Raw genomic sequence first — 14,587 nt, forward strand, 5'->3', positions numbered from 1 at the left:
CATCTGTCTATCCATCATTTGCTTTTATCGTTTTCTTAATATAGTCTATAGGTATGTCTCCCTTATTAAAATGAGAAGTCCTGAGTTAGAATCATCTTTGTATCTCTAACATCTAGCACAGTCAGACATAAAGCAGGAGATAAATATGTGTTTTATCAATAAAAGATTGGTTTTTTTAAAAAGACTTTTTGTCGTGGTTATCTGCATTTCGTCTTTACGTTTTAAGATGAGGTTTCTTGTAAAGCATTTTCTTACCATTATCTATGATCTCTTCCTTCAGATTTTAAAGCTAACTCTTTTTTATTTTCCCTGCCTCCACCCTATTACAGGCCCCATACCGCTATTACAGGCAGGATGAATTGGAAGATCTTTCTTCCTCCAGTCTGTTCCTCCTTTATTCCTCTTTTAAAATTTCTGCAAAATTCATCTTCATAGAATGTGTAGCAGTTTAACATTATTTATATTTATGTATTTATTGGTTTACTGTGATGTCTCCTACCAAAATGTTAGTCCTCTGAAAATGAGCACCTGTTCTCTACTGTACCTGTAATAGAGGATATAATAAGTGGCAAAGGGGAAAGAATTATTTGCTTAATGCACGCCCCCCTGCTGACCTATTTAGCAAAAACCAGAGACTCCCTGTTTCTTCTTAAAAGTCTGAACTTTCCTGTTTGGCTTCCAGAAGTCTCTATTCCACCTATTAACCTACTAATCTTCCCCCTTTACTAGAATAAAAAAGACCTAGTAATGAAGCAGTATATTTTTAAAAGAGGACATTGTATATGAGACAATCAAAAAATAACAAGACTACTGTTTCTGTGGAGCAACTAGAAATACTTATTTTATCATAATTTACCAAGAAAGTGGTAAAAGTAACTGTACAGGTAGTGTTTGTATATACTCATAAATATAGCATATATGTATATGTGTATACACACACACACACACACACACACACGTGCACAAAGACAAAAAAGGGACCAGTTATTTTAGGTAACTCTTGACTCCTTAGGAATTAATTATGAACTGTGTACAATGTATGTTCTTTTCACTCAGCTTGCTTTTGGATACCATGATTTTGCTAATTTCACTGTCAATAAGGAAGAGATGAAATTTAAATAGAACCTTTTAAAAATAGATCATCACAGATCTATTTAAAAAGAAAATCAGTATTTAAATTGGACTTTTTGGAATAACAAATATGTTCTATTTACCATAATTTATCTTGTCTGGTAGCTCAGGTAATATTGAGTTACTTGTCTTGGAAAAAAAGTTTGAGGAAATGAACAATTGATTTGGTTTTATTACATCAGCCTAAACTGTGCTTTACATGTATATTTTCCTTAAATCTCCTAACACCCTTCTCAATTCCGACAAAAAAAATATTTTTTCCTTAATTCTGTAGTGGCCAAGGCACTACAAGATATTATTAGACCAACTCTAAAGATAAGAAAACTGAGACCTAGATTTTTAATTTTTTTTAAATTGCTCCCCCTACTTTAAAGTTACTAAAATTTAGTACAGCCATAATATTCTCGGCTCCTAAGCTACAAAATAACACCTTAAAAATGAGACTTAATGACCACAATACTTGTATCAAGACTAAGGAGCAGAGACTGCCATTTCTGGATTTTAAAATCCAGAAGATAGTTGAAATTTAGTGCTGAGATGTTTGGGTATTAATTAATGGGCAGGTGCTAAGAAGTGGGTGACTTCATGGGGAGAATATACCTTTTTCTTTTCTTTTCTTCTAGCTGCTTGTGGTGGACTTCTTACCAAACTTAACGGCACCATAACCACCCCCGGCTGGCCCAAGGAGTACCCTCCTAATAAGAACTGTGTGTGGCAAGTGGTTGCACCAACCCAGTACAGAATTTCTGTGAAGTTTGAGTTTTTTGAATTGGAAGGCAATGAAGTAAGTGAACAATAACTGTAATTTTTTAAATCATGTTTTGGAACTTCCTGAAGGCAAACTGTGAAATTAAAAAAAAAAGTAGTAAAATAGTATAGACATTGTATTCTTTCTTTGTCTTACTGCTCATTTCTGCAACTGCTTATGAATCTCGTTGGCATTGGATAATACTTTAGACTCTTTCTGGAAGATTGAAAATTACCTAGAGGGAGTTTTTATTTAGTGTATTTAATATTTACCATTTTCTTGATTTGTTAAATAACTATGGAGTATTTAGGGTCAACTTCATGTCACATAGACACTTCTAGAAAAAAATAAACCAAAACCCTGTGGCTGAGTCATAACAAAAATATCATTTGGAAGAACCTGGCATATTTTACTTATGGAAATGGGTATATTTTCATTATATATGTAGCTTTTCATTATGAATGTGCTCATGGTTCATAAAGAAGGAAAGATTAATTTTTTAACCTCAGTAAAAGATGTATTTAAAGCTATCCTTTTTTTATACAGAATATAGCTTACTCTACTAAAGGTACAGTTTCTGTCAGGTGACTACATTTAAACAAGTGAAATCATTTATTTGAAAATTCCTTTGTGCTAGTGCACACACACACATCAAATTCAAATGGAATGTCAAGCCTGAAATGGGAACTTTTAGAAAAACATCCTTTGTGTGATTGGTCAACACTGGTTTAATTCCAGAGGAAAGGTTATAAACGTTTGTTTTGTTTCGTCTTCTGTACGTTCTCTTCTTTTTCTAACTTCCTTTGCATCCTTTTCTCCCAACAACGTTTTTAATGTTTACTAAATGAACATGATTTTTATCCATCCATAAAATAAAATTAACCCACAAAAAATATTTTGTCTTTGATGTACATCAGTTGGACACTTTTGTCTCTGATGTATATCAGAGAACGGAAATGTAATGTATCTGTGCCACTGAAGCAGTAATTGTTGGTAATATTTGTGGGTTTTATACCATAGTTTTGCTTTTGTGTGTCTATTTTTCTTCTTCCTTTTTTACTGCCTACTTTTCCTCCTTTCCTTTTTTTTTTCTTTTTTTTTTTTTGAGACACAGTCTCGCTCTGTTGCCCAGGCTGGAGTGCAGTGGTGCTATCTTGACTCACTGCAACCTCCGCCTCCTGGGTTCAAACAATTCTTCCTGCCTCAGCCTCCCGAATAGCTGGGATTACAGGCATGCGCCACCACACCCAGCTAATTTTTGCATTTAGTAGAGACGGGGTTTCACCATGTTGGCCAGGCTAATCTCGAATTCTTGACTTCAAGTGATCCGCCTGCCTCAGCCTCCAGAAGTGCTGGGATTACAGGCATGAGCTACCGTGCCTGGCCTCTTTCCTTTTAATTACTTTTTTTCCTCTTAATTCTGCTTGTAGTAACCAAGGAGGTTTTAGCTTTTTACTAGTGGCTTTTAGGTAAAAAAGAGGTAGCTGACTTCTGTGTTCTCTTAAAGAAAATTAAAGTTTGAAATATTACGAACTTTTGCTGTGCATAAGCTCTTTAGTTTAGTTAGATCCCATTTGTCAATTTTGGCTTTTGTTGTCATTGCTTTTGGTGTTTTATTCATGAAGTCCTTGCCCATGCCTATGTTCTGAATGGTATTGCCTAGGTTTTCTTCTAGGGTTTTTGTGGTTTTAGGTCTAACATTTAAGTCTTTACTCCATCTTGAATTAATTTTTGTATAAAGTGTAAGGAAAGGACCCAGTTTCAGCTTTCTACATATGGCTAGCCAGTTTTCCCAGCACCATTTATTAAATAGGGAATCCTTTCCCCATTTCTTGTTTTTGTCAGGTTTGTCAAAGATCAGATGGTTGTAGATGTGTGATATTATTTCTGAGGGCTCTGTTCTGTTCCATTGATCTATATCTCTGTTTTGGTACAAGTACCATGCTGTTTTAGTTACTGTAGCCTTGTAGTATAGTTTGAAGTCAGGTAGCCTGATGCCTCCAGCTTTGTTCTTTTGGCTTAGGATTGTTGTGGCAATGTGGGTTCTTTTTTGGTTCCATATGAACTTTAAAGTAGTTTTTTCCAATTCTGTGAAGAAAGTCATTTGTAGCTTGATGGGGATGGCATTGAATCTATAAATTACCTTGGGCAGTATAGCCATTTTCACAATATTGATTCTTCCTATCCATGAGCATGGAATGTTCTTCCATTTGTTTGTGTCTTCTTTTATTTCGTTGATCAGTGGTTTACAGTTCTCCTTGAAGAGGTCCTTCACATCCCTCGTAAGTTGTATTCCAAGGTATTTTATTCTCTTTGAAGCAATTGTGAATGGAAGTTCACTCATGATTTGGCTCTCTGTTTGTCTGTTATTGGTGTATAGAAATGCTTGTGATTTTTCAACATTGATTTTGTGTTCTGAGACTTTGCTGAAGTTGGTTTTCAGCTTATGGAGATTTTGGGCGGAGATGATGGAGTTTTCTAAATATACAATCATGTCATCTGCAAACAGGGACAATATGACTTCCTCTTTTCCTAATTGAATAACCTTTATTTCTTTCTCCTGCCTGATTGCCCTGGCCAGAACTTCCAACACTATGTTGAATAGGAGTGGTGGGAGAGGGCATCCCTGTCTTGTGCCAGTTTTCAAAGGGAATGCCTCCAGATTTTGCCCATTCAGTATGATATTGGCTGTGGGTTTGTCATAAATAGCTCTTATTATTTTGAGATACATCCCATCAATACCTAGTTTATTGAGAGTTTTTAGCATGAAGGGCTGTTGCATTTTGTCAAAGGCCTTTTCTGCATCTATTGAGATAATCATGTGGTTTTTGTCTTTGGTTCTGTTTATATGATGGATTACGTTTATTGATTTGCTACCATCAGAGTGAACAGGTAACCTACAGAATGGGAGAAAATTTTTACAATCTACCCATCTGACAAAGGGCTAATATCCAGAATCTACAAAGAACTTAAACAAATTTACAAGAAAAAATCAAACAACCCCATCAAAAAGTGGGCGAAGGATATGAACAGACACTTCTCAAAGGAAGACATTTATGTAGCCAACAGACACATGAAAAAATGCTCATCATCACTGGCCATCAGAGAAATGCAAATCAAAACCACAATGAGATACCATCTCACACCAGTTAGAATGGCGATCATTAAAATGTCAGGAAACAACAGGTGCTGGAGAGGATGTGGAGAAATAGGAACACTTTTACACTGTTGGTGGGACTGTAAACTAGTTCAACCATTGTGGAAGACAGTGTGACGATTCCTCAAGGATCTAGAACTAGAAATACCATTTGACCCAGCCATCCCATTACAGGGTATATACCCAAAGGATTATAAATCATGCTGCTTTAAAGACACATGCACACGTATGTTTATTGTGGCACTATTGACAATAGCAAAGACTTGGAACCAACCCAAATGCCCATCAATGATAGACTGGATTAAGAAAATGTGGCACATATACACCATGGAATACTATGCAGCCATAAAAAATGATGAGTTCATGTCCTTTGTAAGGACATGGATGAAGCTGGAAACCATCATTCTGAGCAAACTATCGCAAGGACAGAAAACCAAACACTGCATGCTGTCATTCATAGATGGGAATTGAACAATGAGAACACTTGGATACAGGGTGGGGAACATCATGCCACACACTGGGGCCTGTCATAAGGTGGGGGGAGGGGGAAGGGACAGCATTAGGAGATATACCTAATGTAAATGATGAGTTAATGGGTGCAGCACACCAACATGGCACATGTATACATATGTAACAAACTGTACGTTGTGCACATGTACCCTAGAACTTCAAGTATAATAATTAAAAAAAAAGAAATGTGATGAACTTACATATTTCAAGGAATTGTAGAATCTTGGAACTCAATGGGCCATTTGAGCTTCTTTTTAACATTATGTGTAAGTTTTATAATGAGAAAGGCTGCAATTTATCATTTTAACATACTTTACATGAAATATAATTTTCTTTTAATAAGTAAAGAAAATTATTTTTATACTATTTTTAGAGAGGTTTTTTCTTTTTGAGCTACACCTTTTGAAAATGGGAATTTCCCTACCAGTTCTGAGATTGATGTGAACTTAGTGTTGAATGACATCTACTCCCATAGTTTTCCCTTAAGCTATTATTGTGTTGGGTGTGACATTTTGATTTATTAATTGATAGATATTTGTAATAAGTCTAGAGGTCTGCATTCAGGAGAAAGCAGGGGAGATGGTTTTATATAATTGAGGTATTGTGTTCTGAATGCATTATTCTCACAGTCAGGGTCACCATTCATAGAACGGCTGTTTACAAACTGTGTTAACATATTCTTGTGTTCTTTAATTTATAATCGTGTTACTGTGTAGAAAGCTGTTACAGAATTCTCTGTATTTTCATAGTTTGATATCTTAGCTATTTAAAATAAAAGGCCTGAGCAAAAACTTGACTTACAGAATAATGGGTTAGGCTTAAAACATCATTATTTTGTTCATTATATTGCTATTCCAAAGGAAAGTCAATGACAACATCTTTAGCCTTGGAAACAGTCTTTTATACTATATTGGAACTCTCCAAACAAAAATTGCAATTGTAACAAAGTAAGTAGAAAAGTTATTTCATTTTCCCTAGCAGCATTTTGCTTATTTATCACCTATTTAGTAGCACAAGAACCAGTAATTTGAGTTGACATGTTTCAAAGCACAGATCTTGCCCCAGGGTTCAATCATATGCATTGTTAAACCTTGCTAATTACATATTTATGTAATAAGGTCATTCATGCAAGATTTGTTCTTGAACACGTGCCCTGTTGGAACTTCGGAAAAGTATATTATGGAAACATCTGTTAGTGGCCATAAAATTGCTTAGAAATACCTGGCATTCATTTAGCTTCTTCCATTTCAGTGTTGTTAGTATATTATATATAAATCAGAATGAGGCTATCTTACTTTAATATAAATTCTTACCTCCTTTGCACTGAATAGAATTCCTATGTGTTTGCGGTCCTGCAGCAACCCTACAGAGTAACTTCACAGCACTCAGCAACAAAAAGAAATTAAGAAATATCAGTCCTTTTAGTAAGTTTAAAAAGCAAATAATCTTTTTTATTGTACATCAAGTATCCATCTTTCTCTTTTAAAGTTACTAATGGTGCTGTTCTCATTAGAATGTGGTGTTTCTGGGAGACAGTACTGGACTAAGCTGAACTCCTTGTTGTTAATCACCAGTGCCATGTATGACAAGTATCATTTTGGACAAGCTATATAAAAATCTCTGAACTTCAGTTTTCTCATCTCTACAATGGAAAGAGCTATTTCTATTGCTAGTAGTTGTGTGCTGGGATTACAGGCATGAGTCACTGTGGCCTGATTTTTTTCCTTACCTGTTAGTTCTAGTTTGACTACCATAAGAGTAAAATGGGAAAAACAAGATTTTTTTTTAAGATAAATGTCAATCATCTTGTACTCACAAATCTGGCAACTGATAACCACATTTTTTTCTAGGTTTGCAAATATGATTATGTGGAGATCTGGAGTGGTCTTTCCTCTGAGTCTAAATTGCATGGCAAATTCTGTGGCGCTGAAGTGCCTGAAGTGATCACATCCCAGTTCAACAATATGAGAATTGAATTCAAATCTGACAATACTGTATCCAAGAAGGGCTTCAAAGCACATTTTTTCTCAGGTATAAGCATTCACATGTTGTATGTGTATATTACAGATTTTCAATGTGGATTGGATTAAATTGTATGTGTTCTATTTTTCATAGTTTTCTGTAAATGCAACTTGAAGATAAGTAGGCCTTACCATTTGACATAGGTTTAGTAATATTTTACTTAAAATTAGGATATTAAATAATAGGGACCCTGATGAAATGTTGCCTCCAAACAATTAGATCTTATATAAAATTTAGTCAAATATTATAAAGGCTTGCACAAACAACACAAAAATAATTATAGCAATATTTTTATACAGTGACTTTACTCTTTACAGGTGGATGGGAATGATACAAGACCTCCAAAAAGGGGCAGATTTTTCAAAATAATTTTGCTTTGTGTTTGGAAAATGTAGTCTCATTTTAGCAACACTTTTATATCTTTTTATTTAGCAGTGTATTTTTTCTTATTTTAATATATTTTCATTATTATTAAGTTAATATTAAAATTGTGCTTAGCCTCATCATTATAGAAATGGTTGCAGTAAGAAACCTAGGAACATGGAAATTACAATTTTACTAAATATAATATATTGTCAGCTGTATTTAATGGTTTGCACTTTTGTGTTTCAAATTTAACATTTAGTTTAAGCAGCTCAAAGTAAAATTTCCTACTTAAAGAGCTGAAATTTTATAAAACTCCCCAGATTTTATGGAAATATATAAAAAAACCAAGAAATTTTTTTCTCAATCTCAGAATCATGCTTTATAAAAACATTATTTTGAAACTTCCCAAGTAGATAAAATTGCAATAAACCTTAGTATAGCAATCTATTCTGTCTGTGCAACTAGCAAGCAATTTAGAGCAACTGAATTCCAATTATGTTTTAATATTAGGTAATTTGGATTGAGTTAATTCAAAGGCCGTTTATTCTGGTCCTCATGTGTTTAAAATTAATGAGATTTACAATGTCTAGGGTTTGTTTGGGGTTTTCAGTGTAATTGAAGTTAATGGTTCACAAGCTCCATTGAGTTCCAAGTCATACAGAAAAGAGCCTCCAGAATACAATGGACCTCGGCTCCCGTGTTCTCATTCCCTTCTTTTTTCCCAGGTTAAATGACCTTTTACAAATGCTTCTCAGGTATTCATTTAAGATTTTTGTTATTCAAAGTATAGTTTTAATATTTTAATGAAAATAAGACTTTTTAAGACTTCACTATTTTAGAAATATTATGTGTGTTATAAAGTTTAAATGATCCCGTGGTTAGGTAGAGACAAGGTTACTTATCTTAAAAGCTATCTAAATATTTATTTTAAAAATTGAAATTATGAAGTAAATGATTTTTGTCATAATAATTAAAGTTACTAGTGAGTACTGTGTTCACTATTTGGGTGATGGGTTCAATAGAAGCCCCAAACCCCAACATTATGCAATATACCCATGTAACAAACCTGCACACGTCCCACATGAATCTAAAATGATTTTTAAAAAGAAAGTGTTCAGGATCCTTTTTATGTTACTTTAGTCATATATTTAATTTTAAATTTTTTTAAGCAAAGAAACATGCTACAAATACTGACTACAAAGTATGATTAAATTTAGTTACCCAGAAAATTTAAAATTCCCTTTCTGATATTTTTGGTCAGAAAAAATTTTCCAAATTATAAAAACAGGTTATTCGTGTCCTTAGAAACAGTACTGTTGAAATATAAGATATGCTTCCTTAATTCTTTGAAATACAGCTCTGAAGCCTTGTGCAGAAGATGCTGTTCTCCACCACATGAGCATATATGGTCTTTATTCTTTATCTCTGTGGAACTGTGCTTTGTAAAAGTAACTGAGCACCTTGGTAGTACTTGAGCCAATAACAGGTAATTTGATATAAATCATGTTCACTGATGCATACTTAGAACATGGATGATTTCAGAAAATCATCCATGTTTTAAGTATTTATCAGTGCACTTAAAATATATATATATGAATCAATTAACATGACAATAGTTTTCAAAGAGTCTAGCCTAGATTGTTTGATGGAGTATAAGTAGTTAACTAAACTGAACAATGAAGTTCATGAAGAAATTAAACCCCAAAGTTTCATTTTATATTGTTATATTCATATATTTATATGACAGATGAGGCAGCTGAGGAGTTAAGTAAGCTGCTCAGTGTCACAGAGCATTTAAACCTAGTATCTCTTGGTCCAAAGACCATTCTCTTAACCGTAAGAACTGATCATGACCTTGGCAGATGGCATTAGTTCTTTTCCTTATGACCTGGAAAACAACAGCAGATATAATTTTCACTTCTTTATTAGATTATTGTTTTGTAAAGTCCAAGACAATTATTATTAAGTATAAATTTTCAGGGTTCACTTTGTGAATCATTGAAAAGTCTTGGCTGTTTTTCAGATTGATATTTAAAATACTGTGGTTCTGGATGAGTGATTAGATCTATTTCACATTAAATTTCCTGGGAGTTTCTGTTAGTGGGAAAGATGTTTGCCCCAGAAAAGGGAAGGTTAAAAACATGTTTGTAATAAATTGCTGTTGTATTATCAAGAGATGGCAGAAAATAAGAATTTAGGTGAATAAATATCCTCATTATGATGATCTTATGAAGTCATAATTTACAAAAGATTATCTATTTTAACTGATGTCTGTTCACATTGCAAATATTAGATTTCTAATAATGCTTTCAGTGTGATAATATATAATCATATGTCAAAAGCCAAGTAATTCACTGTAACTACATTATTATAAAGTAGGTATGTCAACTATAAAGATATTATACTTCAAAAACAAAATTGAAGTTTTCTTAAATGCTAAAACTCACTATGGGGGCTTTGATAAAGTTTGTTACTGGATTTATTGTCACAAATTCTGTAGAAAGAAATTTGGCATAGAAATCAAGAGTCATTAAAATGACTATTCTGTTTGCCCCAGAAATCCCATTCATAGGATTTTTTCATCAAGAAATATCTCAAAATCCAGAAGAAGAATTTCAAAATAATATGATAGTGACAGAAATTTGGAGCTACCTAATAATTACGACAACAGGAAAATCGTAAATAAGTTATGGCAAATGCACTTTGTGGACTCTTCTGTGCTACAAAGATGGTTCAGCGATTCCACGGTGTAAAATGTTGTACGTGGTAAAATGTCAATGGAAATCTAGGCATGAAAGAGTGCATGCAGTGTCTACACAGCTAAGCATACAGGTTGGAACAAACCTGAAAGTTGCCATATAAAAATACCAAGAATGCTTGGTTAGGGTGGAAAGACGATGCATTATGGTTTTCTCCATTTTCTTCTCAGTTTTCTTTTAATTTAAATATAAAAATAAATATAAAAGAAAAAAACTCCTATCATGTTTCCACCTATTACTGTTAGCCAAATATTTCTAGTTTGCAAACACTGCCTTATAGACACCTATTTCTTCATTAGTTAATAAATATTAATACAAGTGTATTTAATTGAGTTAAATTCCCAGAAATTTTATTACAGGCAATCTAATAAAGATGTTAATATATTATATACATTAATCAAGAGATATTTTATAGACACATGGTCTAAAGTGGTTATGTTTATAGCCAGTGTTCTAAAAATTTCCGAAGTAGTTGTGGCTTTATGAAACCTTAACACAATATAACATGTTCAGCTATTTGTTCCACATTCTTTTTCCAAGAACTTCTAAGAATTTTCAAGGAACTCAATAATAGTAAAAAATAATATTTGGTAATAAGTGATTCTATAGTATTTGGAAAAGAAAGCTATTAAAAATAAAACTCTAGCTTTCTTTCAGTTAAGTGATACATCAGGAAAAAGACAAATATATTTAAGTTTTAACATACAATGAAATAATATATTTATAGTATTATTTTCAACATATCATTGTCTAATAAAATAATTGCATAAGAGATTTTAGCTATCCTTGCACATAGCCTCAGATTTTTAAAACAAACACTTTTTAGATTTAAGAAATAACATTGAAGGGATGTCTCTAAGAACTTTTTAGAGGAATAATTCACATCAGTTCCATGCTCATAAAATTAAGAAACTCTCATCTATCAATTCTGACTAAATATCATAAATGAATCATAAAAATGCTGTAGCTTAAAAATTAAGAAGTCATTGGATTTTACAGCAAAATAATTTATAAGCTGCTCTATAAAAATCAGTGTAATATGCTACACTTATTCCAGGGTATATTTAAAGAGCAATACAATGAAGAAATATTAAAGCAAATAAAGAAATTAGGAAGCCAACATAAGACCATTTGGACATTATGTAGAATTATGTGTGTATTCATTTATTTTCAGGTAATTGAGAATATAGTGCCATAGACATTTTCTAGAAGATATATCGTCCAACAATAGATTGGTGTTATTTTCTTCGACTAAATGAGATTTGTTGCTAGATTAACAATAATGATTTCATTTATATGATAGTAAAAGCAAACTTAATTTTATATGATATATTTGAGCACAAGTCTGCAAGTCTGCATAGGTATACATGATGCAATTTACTTAATTTTAAGTGAGGAAGCAAAGCTAAGAGTATTCCACTCAGAAGAGTTTCTTTTCTTTAAATGAGTTGAGCATAACAGAAATATTAGTTGGACTTTATAACTGAAAAAATAGCACATTTGGGAACTTGACATATTTTAAAATTTTAATTGCAGCATTTATTATTTGGGAATAATATAACAATGACTTCAGGCAATGAGAGTTGAGCATAGGCATTCTGCCTTTTATAGGCAACCCTGTATTAATGAAAAGATTCAGTTATGACTCTGCAATTCTGAGAACAGAAAATGTGAAGAATAATAGCAGTCTCCCTCGGGGAAAAATCTATTAGGAATGTGATCTAACTATTGCTGATAAGCCTAGGGACTTGCTCAAGGACAGAAATGAACTAAAACTCATTTTCCGACTCCCAGTTCATTTCTGTCTGTAACAAATGGAGGAGTCACTTAAAATAATGTGTGCATTGCAATCTGTCTAGCTCTAAATTCAAGTGATTTCAATTGACATGCTCCTCATCTATCTTTCTTTCACTGTGTCTCGATATTTGTAAGTGTCCTTCTTGTCCACTGTTTCTCTCATGGAATGGTTGTTGATATTTGCAAATGAAATTCGACGTGATATTACTCTAACAAAACTTTAAAGTGCTTAATTCCACACAGTAAGACAACTACAACTTTCTTGTATGATTTTGAATCCTGCTTCCAAGTTTTCATCATTATTGAAATTTTAATATTTGCATGTTTATAGAAAGAGAAAATTGTCTCTGTTATAGCTCTCGTAGTGTTTATTGGTGCTTTTTGTAGGCGATTATTTACTGGATAGTTTTATGTTGGGCCTGTGTGTGCTGTGCATGTGTCCATTTATTTCAGATCCTGAACATTTAATTTGAGAATACCTGCTCTTGTATGTTTCTGTTCTGTTGCATGGACCATTGACTTCTTTTTCCTACAGATAAGGAAGCTTTCTGCAAAGAGAAAATTTTTATTTTTGAATCTTGCAAGAACTTGATACAGGTTGCAACTTCAGTGCCATCCAGTATGTATCATTCATAGACTGATGACCTCTGATAGTCTCAGAGGTTCGCTGCAGGCCTCTGATGGAAGAATACCCTCTTCCTTTTTCCTAATCATGGGCCTTTTCTTTATCTTACATGAAGGAATGGAAAGCAGACATGTCCATTCCAAAGAAGGGGGCTAATTTCCTTCTGCAGAAAATAAATGCTTTTATTTCTCCTCGATAAAACATTTATTTCTAGCACTAAGTAAAACACTTTTTTTCTTCATTTTGTGTCTAGTGTATGAAAATGCCAGAAAATTTCAAATAAATTATTGATAGAAATTTCAATTATTAAATGTGTTATGCAGACATTATGACAAATGTTTAAATGTCTCTCCTCCCTTTTCTCTTTCCTTGGATTTGTATTCTTGAAAACAGAGTTTTTGTCCTAAGAGCAGAAATAGAAAGTGAAAACAGAACTTAATTATGTTTGCTAATAGCTTTTTCCCAAGTTTGATGACCTTTTGTAAATAGGAAATCTATAATATATTTGCAGAATTTATCTTTTATGAAGTTGCCATTTCTCATCAACATAAGAAATCCGAAATTGTATTCACTTTAATTAGAATAGTCTATTAACTCCCGTTCAAACTAGTGGTTTTAAAACAACCACACCATATTTACTACTCCGCAGACAAATTAAAATATTTTTCAAAATATAGTGCAAAATACCAAAATTTTTTTAGTCTGCATGATGTAAAACATCTGGATTATTTTGAGTATTCCAATGATTTCCTGAAATTTTCTCTTTTCATATGACTATTTGACACGTGGAGACACAGTTTTACATGCTACATTTCAGGATATAATAACTTTCCTCTGCTGCCTTTAGATGCTATTTTGATTAGTTCAGTTTTGAATCTTAGCTTAAATTTAGACTAACTCATAAGTATATTCTAGCCGCCTAACAGATAACTTTTCATTTTCATGCACCCTTGATTAAATTATGCTATATCAGATGTGCGAATGAAGGCAGGAAACTCTGATAAGTTGGGAAAGTAAAAAATGACAGATACTTAGAGAATAATGACTATATAAATAATAATAATAACTCTTCTTCTTCCGTTTCTTATACTTGTTCTCTTTCTTTTCCTTCCTCTTCTTTCTTTTCTTTTTCCTTTTGCTCCTCCTCCTCCTCTGCTTTCTCTTCTTCCAAAAATTATTCTGAAATCATTATTATTATTATTAGCACAACAAGAGTATTAATGGTTGGCTACAAAATCATTGAAATACAATTGGTTTCATTTTTAATTTTATCTCTCTTTAGTTACTATTACTATAGGTCAGTTTTTTTTTTAACAAATCTTGAAATTAATTATACTAAAAAATATGAGCAAAGGACTTAACCTTTCCACTAGAATGAAGTTTGGATATTAGGGATATTTTATGTTTTGGAATTATTTTTATTATAAAATGACTGGATTTAAACACAGCAATAATGCATGTGTTATTGAATA

General features: G+C 32.8%; 1 protein-coding gene across 2 annotated transcripts in view; it reads left to right on the plus strand.

Annotated features, from left to right (window-relative positions):
• TLL1 (tolloid like 1) overlaps positions 1-14,587 on the plus strand; it is a 232,432-nt gene that overhangs the window by 186,851 nt on the left and 30,994 nt on the right. For both annotated transcript variants that reach the window (XM_003821793.4, XM_034959377.3), the window contains 2 exons: positions 1,755-1,915; positions 7,397-7,577. In XM_003821793.4, the coding sequence (XP_003821841.2) occupies positions 1,755-1,915; positions 7,397-7,577 (342 nt within the window). The remainder of the gene's footprint in view (positions 1-1,754; positions 1,916-7,396; positions 7,578-14,587) is intronic.

This window comes from Pan paniscus, chromosome 3 (assembly GCF_029289425.2).
Source record: "Pan paniscus chromosome 3, NHGRI_mPanPan1-v2.0_pri, whole genome shotgun sequence".
Classification (NCBI taxonomy): Eukaryota; Metazoa; Chordata; class Mammalia; order Primates; family Hominidae; genus Pan; species Pan paniscus.